Source organism: Cucumis sativus, chromosome 6, assembly GCF_000004075.3.
Source record: "Cucumis sativus cultivar 9930 chromosome 6, Cucumber_9930_V3, whole genome shotgun sequence".
Classification (NCBI taxonomy): Eukaryota; Viridiplantae; Streptophyta; class Magnoliopsida; order Cucurbitales; family Cucurbitaceae; genus Cucumis; species Cucumis sativus.
Genome location: NC_026660.2, coordinates 24,147,684 through 24,165,617, shown reverse-complemented (window position 1 = coordinate 24,165,617; position 17,934 = coordinate 24,147,684). Strand labels below are relative to the sequence as shown.

The following is a 17,934-nucleotide window of genomic DNA, read 5'->3' as shown; positions in this document are numbered from 1 at the left end:
AAGAGAGATTTTCTCCATTATTAATCTCATTTGATCTGTGAATTAAACCAGTCCACCCCTTTGATAATGTTTGTCCAAGGAGCTTTCTTTGAGCTATATTATGCAAGAGTCAGAATCTCCTCGATGAAAGATTGAGAATATTTTGCAAGGATAATTCTCTTCCACAAGGAATTATGTTCAACATGGAATCTCCAAAGCCATTTACATAGAAGAGAGAAATTAGTGTCTGCAACTTTGTAAATACCCAAGCCTCCATTTTCTTTGGTGATGGTGATTTTGTTCCATCTCAGAAGATGTGTAATTTTATCATCACCATGATTTTTCCAGAGGAAGTTACGCCATGACTTTTCGATAGATTTGCAGATGCCAATAGGAGCTTTGAAGACAGACAATTGATATGTTGGTAAGCTGGAAAGAGTTGAATGAATAAGAGTTAATTTTCCACCCTTAGATAGGTATGAAAATACTTCCAACTGCTCAATTTTTTATGGATCTTCTTAGAGATATTTTTCCAGAAAATGGCTGATGATGGTTTACCTCCAAGAGGAACTCCGAGATAATTTATGGGTAGGAACTAGTTTTAAATCCCCTAAAATTTTGCCACAGCTTCAGTTCTGCAAGAATCCACATTTCATTTATGGGGGATATGGTAGATTTGATTAAATTTATGCTTAGTCCCGATGCAGCTTCAAAGAGGAAAATAGCATTCTTGAGGTTCGAGATATACTCATCATTATCCTCCACAAATAAAAGGAGTGAGATTACAATCATCATTTACGTATGAGTTTTTTGAACCATTTTCAAAAGTTAAATATGTTTTTGAAAATTTTGAAAGTCAGGTACTCACAAATCACAAAGTTGGAAGATTATTTTTTATTTTATAATTTAGTTTTATTTTATATATACCTTTTTAAATCAATTTATAAGTCTACGTTATGATACAATAAATATAAAATTTTACAGACCTTGACTCGCGTTTTCATTTCTTAATTAACTCAAATTGATCCAAATAAAATAAAATATTTCTTTTTTTAATTGACTAGTAACCCAAGTTTCATTTGTTAATAATTCTGTTGAATTTACATTGTCCATTTAATTAAAAGCACATGAAAGAGGGTTTTTTATTTTATTATTATTATTTATTGTCTACTGTCCAAATATGTATTATTTGAAAGGAAGGAGTAGTTGGAATACGAATAAACTGGAGTTATTATAAATACCAAAGTTTCAAAACATATACGTGTTAAAAGCATCCATATTGTAATAAGTTTGTCAATATTACAAGTGAATAAAAGATCTAAGATGGCTTCTTCAGAGCCTGGGGGCTATACTCCAGTTAAGGATCCTCAAAGTCCACGCATGAAAGAATTAGCAGAATGGGCAGTAGCAGAGCACAACAAAAAAGAAGGGACGCACTTGAGGTTTATTAGTATATTGAAGTGTGAGTCGCAAATTGTGAATGGAGTCAACTACCGTTTTACCTTGACGGCTAAGGATGAATCCGATAATTGTCTACCCGGAAACTATATGGCTATTGTCTACGAGCAACTATCTGAGCATCTCAAGGAGCTCGTTTTCTTTAAGCAACTCTTATTGGCCGAATAATGAATATATTATGTGTGGACTGGTGTACTCCCATTTATGGTCCATCTATATAAGGTGATAGTAAAATAAAAGCTATCCCTACTTAATTGCACTACCATAAATCTTGGGTGCAATGTCGTGGGGTTAATTAAGTTGATAATTGTTATTGTTTGTATTTGGGATCGTGGAGAGTGAAGTTGATTGTTGGTAACAATAATTGTCTGTGTTTGGAATTTGGAATGTAAAGTTGAGTTTGTTTGATTTTATAAGAAGTTTGTGTGGCCTTGGATATTGAAATTGAGAGTTTTTTTTTTTTTTTTTTAATTTTAGTTCTAAAATTTAAACTAGTAATTTCACTTCCAATTTAAAATTATTACTATCATTTTTGTATTACAAGTCAATTAAATTAGATATTGAAATAATTTGAGTTGGTTTGACTAAAAAAGATTCAAAATTTGTTTATAATTTTATGTATTAAATAAGATTTTTTTAGTCAAAATAGTTAGTATAATTTCTTATTAAAAAAGAATTTATTTATTACTCAAATAAAAAATAGAAAATGGTACATTTTGGTTCAATAAATAAAAATAAATGAACACATTGGAACTTCAGACATTTTTAAAAATAGCAAAATAAATTAGAATATATAGCAAAATTTTGGATTCTATCACTATAACATATTAATGACTATCAATGATAGAATTTGCTATAACTTGTAAATATTTTGTCAAATTTGCTATTTTTGAAAATTTCTCTTAGAACTTTTCTTTTCATCTATGTATTTATCATTTTTTGTATGGAAAAAATATAAACCCCTTCCACAGTAAAACTTTAAGAAAATAAATAGTAAAAGCTTAAAAAATTGAATATATTTGACACATAATTAAATTTTAAAACACAAGATTATACATAATTTTAAAATTTAAGAATATGTTATGTCTACCATATAAAATATGATTTAAATATACATTTTTTATTCTTTTTTTCTTTGGACACTCTAACTAGAAGACTTGTGACTTATTTAAATTTGGATTCACTTAAGAAAAAAAATATTTTTTAAAAATAAACTCATTTTTATTTAAATTCTCTTGATAAAAGAAGTTTAAATATTACATTGCATGTACAGATGTAACTCTCTTGATAAAAAATAAACTCATTTTTTTCTTTGGAATGCAATCATAATTATCACTAAATGTAACTCTATTTGACTTTCTATTTCGCATGACCCTTTTGTTATGCTTATTTTGAAACTTAGCTATTAGGCATTTTTTAATGTTTTGCTTAACTGAAACTTTTGTAAACTCTACCCGAGTACATAATTTGTTATATTTTGTGAATAGTTTGTAACATTCCTAATTAGACCATCCATGTTAATGCAACTGTAATCAAAATTATTGTTATTGAAGGTTAAACTTTTTTGTTTTTACATTATTGTCATGAAAATCAATAAGTCAAGAAATCAAATTATATGTACAAAATATTAAAAAAGTCAATTAAATATTTATACATGATAAATTTAGATTGTACAATTGACAAAAAAAAAAAAAAAAAAGATTAGCTAAGCATAAGAATTCAAAACCAGCACCTTAAACACAAGCATTAAAAATACAGATTACCCATTTCCAGACATCATACCCTACCAAATAAGCTCACAAGCATTTAATTTTCAGGCATTTGATTTGGAACCTGCATGATTCTGATGCGTGGGTATTACAAATGCCTGTGTTTTGGGGGTAGAAATTGGAAATCTGGATTTTTGTAACTGTCGTTAATATGCAAATGATGACAGTTATTTGTTGTCATAAAATAAAATGACAGTTATTATTTATTGTCATAAAATAGTAATTAATGAAGCGAGAATGATGATTGTGTCAAATGAGTGTCCACCTAGTGGAGATGCCTGCAGGTCATCTGTTCACCCAATGTATTTTTTTTTCAAAAAGAAAATACCACAATATATTATGACTAATAAATATCTAAATTTTCAATTTTAATTTTAATAAGCAACTTAAAAAATGTCTAATTAATATATGAAGTTGCAATTTAGTATCTAAAAAGCTCAATTTTTTTTTCTAATTGAATCTTAAATTCTTGGAGTGCAGCTATTGACCCATGTATCATTTAAAAAAAAAAACTGAAGCTTCAACCTTAAATTTTCAATTTTGAATAGCGAGTAGTCATATTATGTTTTTAGAAAAAATGTTGATCACTATCCACTATCATTTAATTTTTCTCGTTTTGGTGAAATTATATGATTTCAATATATCACATGGATGTGTTTAAAATTATATCTAAATCAACTTGTGCTTCCACTTAGATACAATCCTAAGGATCTCCACTGGTTTTGATTGAGGCAAGAGGGCCTTTTTGTATAATTGACAATAGAGGATCTCTCTTAACATTAAACCTCAATGCCTTTTGATTTCTTGTTCTCAGTCTACGAGGGCTTCACTCTAGCTATTTTTGTACTTTCTTGCCTCTTGTACTTATCTCTTATTATTAATATAGTAGGAGTGATGATGGTGCTAAGGGGTAAGATACCATGGTGTACCTATTGACCCAAGGAATCTTTTCTTTTTGAAAAAAAAAATACTGTTATGCTTGGTTCGTAACTTATTTTCAACTTAGTGTTGACATGATGATCTGTGTTTCTATATACGTTTATGTGCTTGGGAATATATGTCTGAAAGCTCGTCAATACTTCAATCCTAAAGCAGGTCCATTAATATATCACAAAAGAAGCAGACGAAGAACAAACTCAAAAAAAAAAAAAGATCAGTCATAAGCAGAGAGCAATAAGAAATTAAAGAAAGCCTCTCCAGTTCAAAGCAATGGCGGTAGAAATATGATAATTAAAAAAAAAAAAAAAAGCTGATTCGATTCAGAACACCAATTTATTGTCGCAATCGTTTATGTGTCCTAAATGTAATATTTTTTTATGCTAGATAAAAGATTAATTGAAAGTACAATCATCCTTTATTTCATTTCCTTGTATTTGTTAAAGTTCATAAATTTGTGGAAGACGCTAATTATTCTTAGTCTAATCAATCACACTTTATCATATCATATGAGACATGCATAATAAAATAGAAGAAAAGAAATGCAAAAACATATAGAGATCAATACCAAGTATGGTAGTTTTCATTTTATTATCCCATTATTTTTATATATTGATCATAAAGGGGAGTACACATAATATATTTATCTATATATATATATGAATAAAAGCAAGAAGTAGAAAAGTAGGGAGTTTGGACGACGTTTATTATTTATTCATTCCAACAAGAGTTTTTTAAAGGAAGTGAGCTCCTTGAAATGCTCCCATGCCTTCTCCGAAACAACAGCCTCATAGTTACCAATTTCATCATGATGTTTGTGATCCTTAGCCTTCAACGCAAGGCGCGAATTCACACTCCATCACCACCTGTGACTCACACTTCAGTATACTAATCAATATCAAGTGATGAACCTAGTTGGTGGTATTTTATTAATGCCCATTCTGCTATTGCACCTTTCACATGTGGATCTTCTGGATCCTCACATGGAACGTAACCTTCGACTACTGCTCAAGAACACATTTTCTTTCTAGTTACTTATGAAAAGTTTTCTGCTTCCTTTCAGTCCACAAAGTCTCAATCTATACTAATTGTCTAATATATTCCATTACTCCTTTCAACTAAATTTATCAATTAGTTTTTTTTTTTTTTTTTTTTTTTTTTTTTTTTTTTTTGTGGAATCTAATTGGTATACTTCTCTTATATAATTCAGACCTACAAATATATATAGCTTTACTAAGATAAGAGAGAAATTTTAATTGGTGTGTCTTCGAAGACGTGTAGGACATCTATGAGATTAGAGATATTCTCGCGGTCTTCTACAAAGAGTAGTATATCATCCACAAATAGTATGGGTGTAAGATTGAAAGCCTCTCCGATCTTGACCCCTTTGATTTTATTTTTTTGTTTCAGATTTGTAAGAAGCCTATTGAGAATCCATGGCTACAACAAAGATCAAAGGGGATACAGGGTCACCTTGTCTGAGACTCCTACTGGGATAAATTTTGCCTCTTGGTCTTCCATTAATGAGGATAGAGTATTAAACACTAGAGATGCACACTTTCACCCATTTCCTCCAAGTTTAGGGTAATTTTTCTTCGTAAGCATGAAATCAATGAACCTCTAGCTAATTTTGTCGAAAGCTTTTTCAATATCGAGTTTGATAACGAAACCTTTACTCTTTTTATTTCTCCAATAGTCCACAGCTTCATTTGCAATTAGACTAGCATCCGTGATTTGTCTGCATTTTCAAATGCCATTTGATATTCAGTTTCAGGCAAAGTTGCTTTGAGTTATATATTGTATTTTTTTTTTTTTAAACTTTAGGGTCAAAATCATAAATAATCAATAAATAAGTAAATGTGCTCAATCAATAAAATTGAAGAGCTTTTGGAGACATTGCCGTATACAAATTCAAGGCATATTCCAACATATCTCCAATAGGATGTGTTCCAAGGTTAAAATAATAGTAAAATTTGTTGCCCATATTTGATTAGCCTCCCTCTTTGATTGACATTGGTTTAATGTTCTCTTATCGAACACTTATTTATAGTTTTCTTTAGTGAGTATGAAAGTTAAAAGTTATTGTGTCAGTGATACTTATTTGCTTGTCTTGGTGGATCAATCCACATGATGAGGACACCACGAGCTTTGTTAATAGCCATCCAAAAGGTCCAAGCAATGTTCCTCGAGCTCCATATAGATTTGATATGACAGTCAATATGCTTTAGATTCTTACATGATGACAAAGGTGGCATCAGATTTGTTTAGGAGATCCTTCATCAATGTTGTTTTATTCCTTGACCAAGGACCTTAATCATTCCATGAGATGATAATCATTATAATGTTCTTTGTTATTTTCTTGACCACCATAGAACTTAAGACAAGTGACAACAATGAATCAGTTAAATCATAAGCAAAGAGGTATGGTTCAGCTTGTCGTTCATCTTGTGAGAGAAGTAAAGCTTTGTGGACCTGTATATTTGCGGTGGATGTGTATCAACCCATATATTTTGTGTGTTCCACTTTCACTGTTTTGATTAAGGGTTGGAAATCCGTACTTTGTGTTTTTGATGTACTTGTGAATTATTTCAAACTTTATTGGAAAGTAAATTGTTTCAAACTTGATTCTCGTTTGTTGTGTGTCATTTTCACTATGCCTTAATTAGCTTTAAATAGAACATTCTTTTAGGTAATGTTCTTTAGTCATACTCTCAAATGAAATTTTTTTTTCTTACTAGATTTGGAAGAATCCATTGGAGCAGTGAAGCCAACATGAAGCAATAGATTGATATAGAACTTTTTGTATGGTTGGTAGAAAAATCTTGGTTCCAATATAATGTATTGATTTTAGGCTTGTTGGTACCTAAAGATGTTAATGTTGATTCTTTTTGTATATGTAAACTACCTTTTAACAAAAAATGGTTATTAGTAAAGAGGTGTACGAATATTACAAAGTGTATTATAGCGTATATATATTAAAGTGTCGACTATTTTTTTTCCATATAGGTGTGATGTATTAAAACATTATTGTCATTGAAATGGTTAGTGTAATAGTAGAGCGGCAAGAAGAACAAGAAAAAATGTCATAATATACGAATTCGTGACATTTTGTAATTGTCGTCAATAACGAAACAATGACATTTGCTTTTATAAAAAAAACTGTCACGATTGATATATCCTTGACAGATAAAAAATTTCACAATAAATGAATTCGTGATATTTTTGTAACTGTCGTTAATATGGAAATGATGACAGTTATTTGTTGTCATAAAATAGTAATTAATGACATTTTATTTTCTGTCTTGAAAAAACTTATTGTGACAGTTTTTAAAAATCGTCATGAAAGGACTTTCCACAACATTTATACAAACGTGTGAAAAACTCAAATTTAAATTGCTATGCACCATCACATGTCGAATAAACTAAAAATCTGGTTAGTCTTGACTTAACTCAATAATTGTCAACTTATGCATGCAATTGAATAGATTAAGTCATTCTTCAATTAAGAAATGAGTGGTTCAAATTCTACTTGTGTGACAAACTAAAAAACTTGTTAGCTTTAACACATATAACTCAATAGTTGCCAACCTATGCAGCTAAATAGGTTAACACACTCTTCAATTAAGAGATAAAATAGTTTGAATTCTCCTCACGTTCACATATATTAAACTCGTAAGGAAAACTATTTTTGGAAGACAAAAAAACAATGTTTTATTTTATTAGTTAAAGGTAAATTTTTTTGTTTAGTTCAATAACATGTGGGTAAGGGACATTCAACTTCTCAGTTAATAGGGTGAATGCAGTTCAAATTCCTACCTCCAAGATTGCAATATGTTATTATATTCTTCCATCCTTAAAGGGTAAAAACACACAAAAACTAAAACTTATGAAATTCATTGAACTAATATTTCAACCAAAAATGGGTAATTAAACATCGAAAATTGCAGTCCAATTCCTATTAACATCTTTGACATTCAAACTCATCATATGCATGGCATTGTTAGTCCTTAGTTGTATATTAATGTAACAAATTAAAACAGAATAAAAAGGAAATAAACAGAGGTTAATAAATAGAGGGCAACAAAATGCAAAAATATGGACGGTTTCAAATAAATTTCTTCCTCGTTCATCACATTCCATATTTAATTCTTCATCTCTATAAAAATAATGATTCTCTTCATTTTCTACATATCCAAAATGAGAACTCAAAGTCAAAACCCTCTAATGGCAATTTTATTTCCCACTTTCATGTTCCTCTTCGTCCTAACACATGCCCAAAACTCCCCTCAAGACTACATTTCCCTACACAACAAAGCTCGAGCGGCAGTCGGCGTCGGTCCAATGACATGGGACAACACTGTCGCTGCATACGCTCAATCCTACGCCAACAAAAGAAAAAATGACTGTGCCTTGGTTCACTCTACCGGACCATACGGTGAAAACATAGCCATAGGCTTCTACCCCGAGTTCACCGGTGCGGATGGCGTAAAGTTATGGGTGGGAGAAAAGCATTTATATGACTATGCATCGAACTCATGCAAGGGTGGCGACTGTGGACACTATACACAAGTGGTGTGGCGAACCTCTGTGCATCTTGGATGTGCAAGAGTGCCTTGTAAAGGAAAATCCCAGTTCGTTGTATGCAACTATGATCCTCCTGGCAACTATATAGGATTAAGACCCTACAATTCTTCTATGTAAAAGAAAGAATTTATTCGGTGTGCAATCAACTCGATCACTATATGTTAAATAAAATACTGTCTATTTTCACATTGATGTTCTTATTTAACGGTAAAGGGATGGAGAATAAGTTAAACCTAATATTTTCTCAAGTTGAACAAAAGTATTTGATACGTTTTAACATAAGCTACGTACATAGTTTGTTAGCTTGTTTGTTATTATTACTAATTTTTTTTGTAACGTTGAAAAAATAGTTAAAGGTTCGGGCCTCCAATACTGTTTTGGTTACTGAGCTAAATTTTTTTTTCATCAACATGTTCACTCCAAACATGCGTTGGAAAATGCCTAAATTGCCACACCGTATAGGTAATTATCAAAAGAAAATTGAGACATGATGTTGTGGTGATTGATAACAAAATTTGGATTACCATATTATGTAGGCTACGACCACACTCTTTCAGGTCCCACTATACATTCAAAATTGTATAAGACTTATACTTTAAGTGTAGTTTTGAAATTTGTACAAGAGGTACAAGAAAATATTATTATGTTGCATTTGATATGACTGGGTAAGTTTACTGGTACTTTGATAATTTAGCCTTAAATTTATTATTTTGACCTCTTCCTTTACTTTTTTTTAATGAAGTGAATTGTCTAGAAGTTAAGTTTTTCTTTTCGGGCGGAGGTTGGTGGTTTTAAAACAAAAGATCTCTAAAATTCTCACGCACTCTACCTGAAGAAAACATATAAAACAAGATAGATATTTTGTAAAATATATTGTCAAAAGGAAGAAAAAATAATGGAACTTGTTATTTTCATTCAATTAATGGACTAATATTTATAGTCTAAAAATTAACAAAAAAAAATTAGCGACCCACTAACTTAGTGCATGCTGAAATTTTGAAGAGAATTAAAAAATAAATAACCAAAACAATAAATATATAAAACACAATGTGTGAACTACTTCTTCTGCCTATTTAGAAAGATCATGACGGATTAATAGCTCACAGAGGATCTGTTCTCACTGATGAATAACAGAACCAATGTCGAGGTTCGACTTGTAAATGAGCACCTTTTCAAGGCTCTCAATGACATTAGTTTTCATATTTTGAACACTAACTCCCATGAGTGAGTTGAGGGCAGATGCACATTCTGCCTCAACTGGTGGAAAGAAGCACGACGATTGTATGCACTGGTGCTTGTCGGGACTGGCCAATATGTGGAACGACTTGTTCATACAGCATTTATAAACATTAGACGTTAGTACAATTTTTAATTTGTTAAAAGTGCTTTTGGACCATATTCATTGGAACTTTGTAGAATTGAGGAAGATGATTCTTCCCTTTTTGCAAATTAATTCTCTACTTGATTATCAGGTTTTAAAATTTCAAGGATGCTTCTGGAAGTTACTTACAATGAGAAACATATTGATCAATTAGTTTGTGTTTAAACTTGGATTTGGTTAAAAGTTCCATATGATAATCATGTTGATGATTTAGGTCGAGGGTGGTTAGTGATTAAACGTACACTTGAGATATTTGAAAACACGTTCTAAAGTATTAGCTTCCCATGGATCTTTGAAAAATTTTTTTGGGTATGGTTGATAATCATTTGAATTTTTTCTGTTTTCGATGGCCGTAAATTTAACCTTATAAACTTAATTTTTTACCTATAAATGTTTTTTCACTTTGTGTTTTCAAAATCCAAATTTCAAACTAGGGAGTTACCCTTTTCTTTTAAAAATCCTAAAAAGAAAAAGTAGTTTTAAGAATTTTGTTTTTTGTTTTTTTTTTCAAAATGAAGTTAAGAATTTAATTTTTCTTGTACGGGGAAGAGTTTTGTTGTAATCTTTTTCTATATTTTAAATGAGTTTTTCGTAGATCGATATAAAAATAATTAAAAAATAGTTGCAAATATAACGATTAGATTCAATATAATTTAGTATATATATCACCATTTTAAAAAAATTACAAATATAGAAAAATCTGTCAAAGTTTATTAATAATAATCAATTATAGAAGTCATTGGTAGACTATGTTGCAAATATTGACCTATCATTGATAGAATATTAGTGATATAGGTCTATCACGGATATATTTTACTATATTGATAATTTTTTTCTAAATATTGCTATATATTTAATTATTATTTATAAAATTATCACAAATTATAATTATCCCAATAATTAAAACCATGAACTGAGCTTAACGTGTAGAAATGGATTATGTACAAGGGAGTTGAAAAAAAGAGTCTTCTCTCCTCCACCCTTCTTCCCTTCTCCTACAAGTCCCTCGGCTTCCAAATGAACATATTTTAATTTGTATAGTATCTATATTAAGTTTGAAGTTCAATTCTCCCCTATTAAAAAAAAGAAAAAGAAAAAAACAGCAGATTTGTTTGAAAATGGTAATAAAAATACTTAATAACGAAAATGAAATATAACACAAGATTACACTCAATATGGTCTGTCCAATTAGAACAAAATCTTACCTTAACTCAAGATGAAAATTTTCTTTTATATTTATACAAACGTATGAAAAAATCAAATTTAAATTGTTACGCCATCACATGTTAAATAAACCAAAGAACTTGTTAGATTTAACATAACTCAACGGTTGTCATTTTATGCATGCAATCGAATAAGTTAGGACACCCTTCAATTGAAAAAAAGTGGTTTGGATTCTCCTCACGTGACAAACTAAAAATACCACTATATATCCATGGCTTGTAGTACCACAACTATAAATAACCAAACAACTACTCAAGATCAAGATCACCGACAAACATAACCTAGGTAATTAACGATAAAAGGACTAGGATCGACTTTGGGAAGACTGCCAAGAAAAAAAAGTTTTACGTTAGCTAAATAAGGAAAAGAAGATCGATTTATAAGATATGACAACCATATATACACTGTTAAGAAATCAATGATTTTTTTTTATATAAAAAAAGATATGATTGGATCAGTTGGGTGTTCTCGAATATCTCTACTAGGTGGATACTCCTTTAACACCCTCGTCAATTAGGAAATCAACAATTAAGCAATACAAAACAAAAACGTAAAGATAATCAACACACCAATGTACTTGGTTCACTAATAGTATTGTGTTAGCTACGTTTAAGAGGTAGAGAGAAAAGAAATATTATTAAAAAAAAATATTTTAGAATACAAAACCATAGCACCTTGGTTTGAGAGTTTATATACGGAAAACTGTCAAAATAGCAAATTTGACGAAATATATTTATAACATATAGAAAATTTTTAGATTCCATGAATAATAAATATTGATAGACAATGACGATATGTTTTTATTAGTGGCATGGAAAGACAGTGATAAAAGTCTATCAGTTTTTATTATTGATAGAATCTAAAATTTTGCTATAGTCGATAAATATTTTATTTTATTTTTCTATTTTAGAAAATACTCCTTTATATATTATAGTTTTTAAAATTTTAGGATCAAAATTGTAAATAATCAATAAACAAATACATGTGCTCAATTAATAAAATTAGAGAGCTTTTGGAGACATTGCCACGTACAAATTGAAGGCATTCCAACTTATCTTCCATACGATGATGACAACTTCTTGATAACTACGTTCCAAGGTTAAAATTGTTATTTTATTTTTGGGTTTTAAAATTTTTTTGATCTACTTTATTTTGATTTCTTTTTTTTCTGAACCTTTCCTCCAATTTCTTTCTTTCAGCTTCTTTTCCTCTCCCTTCCCCTTTCTTCTTCTCTCTCTTTTCTTTTTCCTTTTTCTAATTTTTTTCTTCCTCTCTCACATGTTTTTTAGTTTAGTTTGCCAAATAATAATAATAACAAAAAAACCGATCGGTGGTGGAGAGTGACCAACTCCTCCAAAACAAACTACTATTAATGGTCGACATTAGGGTGTTAATGAACTTTTATCACTACTATAAATTTGGCATTCTTGATATGTAAAGCACGTGAAAAGATGTTTACCTTGATGGTCTTTGTCCATCAAGTAGGCAGACATCAAAAAAGCTCAATGATCAAGAAAACTAAAACATGTCATTAAAAACTTTTTCTGATGGTATTGACTATCAAGAAATGAGACTTTGATGTTTTTTGCTCATCAAGGAAACTGAAAAATCCATCAAAAAAATCGTTTTCTTGATGGCCAAAACATGAAATAAAAAACTATTCTTTTTTTTCTATTTTATGAGAAAAAAATAGATTTCCTTTTATTTTCTCACTCTGATCACCTTAGGTTCGTGCTAATGGGCATATTCATGATCTTGATTTCCTCCTCAATGAGGATTGTGCTAACAATTGTAACATTGATATCCGACCTATTGTCCATAGATATATACAAGTGTCAGTTGAGTTAAGCGCGTGTTCTACAACTTCTACAAAATTTAAAAACCCTAAATTACAAACTTTCAATTCAACTCATTAAAGTTGAATATAATAACAAATTTAATTTTGATAAAGTCACTTATTTCAGTTTAATTATAATTACAACGGTTAAGTTTTTAAAAAGTAATATTGTATATTTGATGTATAGATAGTAATAATTTAAAAAAATAGTAAAGTTTGAATAATATTATTGATGAATATCGAAATTTTGAGCCAGTTAACGAGGGTATGAATTACATGCTTCGTAGGAAATAATTTTTTCATGATGAGCAATGTCCATCTAGATATCATTTTCTTCATGGGTCTTGCCTATGACCTTATCCATGAATTTTTTTTTCTCTGTCCATCAAGAAACCCTAGACCTATCAAGAAAATTCTAAACTCATCAAGAAATTCAAAACAAATATATATATATATTTTTTAGATGATAGTCATTGCAAATAAAAAAAAATTATTCCTTAATGAGCCTCATCCATCAAGAAAACCTATCTAACTTGATGGGCATTGTCAATCAACTAATATATTATCTTTGGTGTTTATTGTCCATCGATAAATAGTTTTCTTAACATTCGTGAACCATCAACAAAACTAAGGGAAGTTTGCCCATCAAGAAAATAAAAAATTCACATTTTTTTACTTTTTTTTTCGTATTTCTTTAATAAAATAAAGGAACTTTTCTGGACATATATAACCGTCGTCAAGATAAACATTGTATCAAGAAAAATATTTTTTTCATGGTTCTTTGTCATGACCATCAAAAATCAAAATTTGTTTGCATCAAGAAACGTCAAATTTGTAGAAGTGTATTTAATTAAAACTGTTAATTGATTCATGTTATAAATTTTTGTAGGTTTATACATTAATAAATGATACTTATATAATTTCTTCACTCGAGTTTCTCTCCAGCTTGTGGTTCATATGTGGACACATACATATGTACATGTAAACACACTGGTTGACAGGAAAGCACACAAGTTTCCGTCAAAAAAGTAAATTTTCGATTTTTTTTTTGTTTAGTTGACAGATAAAAACCATCAAACGGCATATATAATCGTAAATTTAAGTCCGGCAAGATTTTTTGTTCAGCTCAATTATTCTTTCCTGCATTAATTACTACTACTACTTAGAACTCAAAGACAAACATGTACAACCTATTGAACAGATCATGTTCAAATAAGAAAAATTGGTTAAAACTTAAAATATTATTTGAAAGTATGTTGGGAAGTCTTTTCTGTATTGAAGAGGTGATTCCTATCTTCTTCCTTAGATTTGCAAAGCACACACCAGAAAGGATCCATATTAATTCCACTTTAAAAGTCTTTTCTGTAAGATTTCAGTGGTGTTGATACATTCATGTAGAAGAAGAGACCATATGAAGAATTTACATTTTTCTTGGAATGGTAGATTTAGATTTCTCAAAGTCCATTGTTATACAAAATTGGTTAAATAATAATAATAACTTTGAAAGTTAATTTTGACCAACAAATATATATTTATTTTTGGAGGTCCATGATAGACCTCTTAAGTTCTATTAGCTCAATTTAATTTTGTGGTGTTTATGAAAATCCGACCTGTAAACTTTTTATAGAAAAATTGCATTTATCGTTAATATTATCGTTCTAAGGTATGTTTGATAATGTTGATATTTCTGTTTCTCCATTTGTTAAGAAAGTATGCATGTTTGATATATCCGTTCCATTAGTTTTCAGTTTTTAATAAATGTTTCTCAAACTTTTTTTTAAAAGAAGAAACCGACTGCTTCAAACTAGGATGACCCTAGAATGAGAGGCATTATCTATTATAAGAATTAAAAATCTTCTTGATTTGGTTTAATTCACCCTACCTCTATCTTTGCTATTTTAACATGTAACTTTGACCATGTTTGAGCATCATTTCTTCTTTTATGGTCATGTATATCAATGCACTAAATACTAAATACCGGTAAAAGTACATATATAGAATCTAACATTTTGTTATATTTTATAAATATTATTAGAATATGGTACATATAACACATAAATAACTCTTTTTTAAATTTTAAATGAGCACAAACAAATATATAGAAAATTAATTAATTGGTCAAGAGCTCTTTTATAAAATTTAAAGGCAAAAACCACATTCTAATTAGAGTTCCAAACTACTATTTTTAGTCTATTTGGGTGTAAGGGAAAAATTAAATTCATGTATTGACCGTTTGATTTTATTGAAACGAAGATGATGAGAGTGTTAAGAGATGTCCATTTAATAACGATGTTCGGGTGTACCAGTTAATCTATGTATCATTTTTTAAAAAAAAAAAAAGGAAAAAGGAAATTAGATCTTAGAAGTTTAATGCTAACTAAACTCCAACTTGACCACATTAAAATAAAAATATAATGTTAATAAATATTGTGCAATAGAATAAACTAGAGCATACACTATATACCTAATAATACAAACTCACATTTGAACACGATGAAAATTATAAAGAAAAGACTTCTGACTTTATGCCGAAAGCCCAATTGGTGTGTATCATGAAAATCAGCAAATGGGGATATGAAGACCACGCCTACATCCACTGCCCTAAAGCACAGGAATTATGGAAGAAGTCTAAAGAGGAAATTGGGCTGGTTAGGCAGGAGACAAGTATAAAAGCGCTATATATGTCTAACTCTTTGCAAACTCAAATTCAACAACATAAAAAACATCATGTTGGAAATGAGAGAGGCACATATTATTTATAAGCAACAATATTATAATATTCCCATAAGTGTGTTTATTTCAATTTTGAAGTCAAGTAAAAGAGATTAAAATGTTGCCGAGAAGAATTAGTAGAATGGATAGCAGCAGAGCACATGATAGAACTTCTATGGTGATTAAATATTGATAGAACTTCTATGGTGATTAAAATGTTACCGAGAAGATTGTTTTTTTTTAAAAAAAAATTCTACCTCCAATCTTCATTTCTATCTTTTTTTTTTCTTTTATTTATTATTATTATCATATTTTAATATTGCAATTTTTCGTTGTATTTTTCTTTTCTTTTTAAATTTTTTTTAAAGCTGATATTTGATTGAAGATCGTCTATAAAAATTATTAAAAAAATCGTTGGGATAGTGGTATATTAGTACATGTCGTTTAGATTTGGATTAGCTACAAAAATATCAAAATAAGTTTAGATTTGAGTCATTCCAAAACTAAGGAACATTTAACTATTTTGTTTTTTAAAATTAAGTTTATTTTCCTTTTATGTAATATGATAGTGATTTTTATTTTTCTTAAATACAAGGGTTGAAATCACAAACAAATCCCTCAAACAAAAACAAGTTTTTGAAAGTTAATTTCTTTTAGTTTTCAAACTATGCCTTGATTTTCTTGGAGAAAAAAAAAGTTAGAGGTGAAAGTAGTATTGAGGTCTAGTTTTAATAAACAAAATAATTACTAAATGTGTTCTAGTTAAAAAAGCATAAAATTATGATGCATGTACATTGAAATAGGTTCACATCATAAAGAAAATAAATTCTATAGAAACATATGCTTTAAGAAGATTTTTACTCTAACAAAATAGTTTTATTTAAAGATTTTTAAGTGTTATCTCTGAAAAATAATAAATCTATGTGCTAATAGTGATTTTAGCTTAACATAAATTTATAACTGATGTTATTGTTCAAGTAGATGGTGATTTGAATTTTAATTCTTTGATATCTAAAAAACAGATATTGTTTAATGTTTTGTAAAAGATAATAGTTATTCTCTGGCTTGTTTATAGTATTCATTATTATATATTAACAAATAACAATTAATATTGGGGTATCTTGTAACAATAATTTCATTTTTTTTTTTAAAGAAGAAAATAACACTTGAGTCAATAGGTACATCCGAACATCTCTATAATCCGAACACACTTTTAACCCCTTTTAGCACTTTCAACATTCTTACTTTCAAATATATTTAATAAAACTTCAAAATATATTCAATAAAAAAAAGTGAAGTACATGATAATCTACAAAAAAAAAAAAAAAAAAAGAAAAAAAAAGAAAAGAAAGAAGTCCATAGAAATAGAACAACCATTCATTTTTAATTATTACTTTTTGAAGATATTATTAGCATTTTTTTTAATATCTTTTGATTCGTTTTTTGTTATTTCAAATAAGTTGACCTGATCGAGCTTGCCATTTTAAATAAAACCTTTACCTTGAATGAAAGTTTGCTTAAACATTTAAGTAAGAATAAAAAAAAAAAAGCTTTTTATTTTAGCTAATACTTTTGTTCTTTGGTAAAATTAGTTATTAAGGGATATATCAATCACGTAGTAGTTGATTCTATAAATTTTTACTATATTTTATAAATAGTTTTATAATAATTTAGTGACTCTATAAATTTTATATTTTGCTACTAGTGTCCCATACTAATCTATAGTATCTTTTTCAAAAAGAAAAAGAAAAAATTTCTAACCTAAACTCTAAATTCTCATTTTTTGTATATGGATGATCACATCCATTCAAATAGATACCCTAGTTTAGTGTGTAACCATCTACCCCAAAGTCATGTCCCATACATCGACACAAAAATTACACCTCCATTATTGTAATATCTCTCAATGAACATCTATACTCAGGAATCACGTTCCAAAAGATCGATTTACTGTATTTGATGGGAACTAGAATAATCAACATAATACTAATTATATAACTATATTTGATGGGAACTAAAATAATCAACATAATACTAATTATATAAATTATCCT

The 17,934-nt window shown here is 29.0% G+C and overlaps 1 protein-coding gene across 1 annotated transcript; it reads left to right on the top strand.

The window, feature by feature from the left end:
• The first annotated feature begins 8,366 nt into the window (after positions 1–8,366).
• LOC105436021 (basic form of pathogenesis-related protein 1) lies at positions 8,367–8,843 on the top strand. The gene has a single exon (XM_011660174.2). It carries the CDS (start codon positions 8,367–8,369, stop codon positions 8,841–8,843), a length of 477 nt encoding a protein of 158 aa, XP_011658476.1.
• Positions 8,844–17,934: the final 9,091 nt, after the last annotated feature.

Bases quoted from the DNA above. Each gene is read 5' to 3' on its own strand.
- LOC105436021 (XM_011660174.2), top strand. From the start codon at position 8,367: ATGGCAATTTTATTTCCCACTTTCATGTTCCTCTTCGTCCTAACACAT.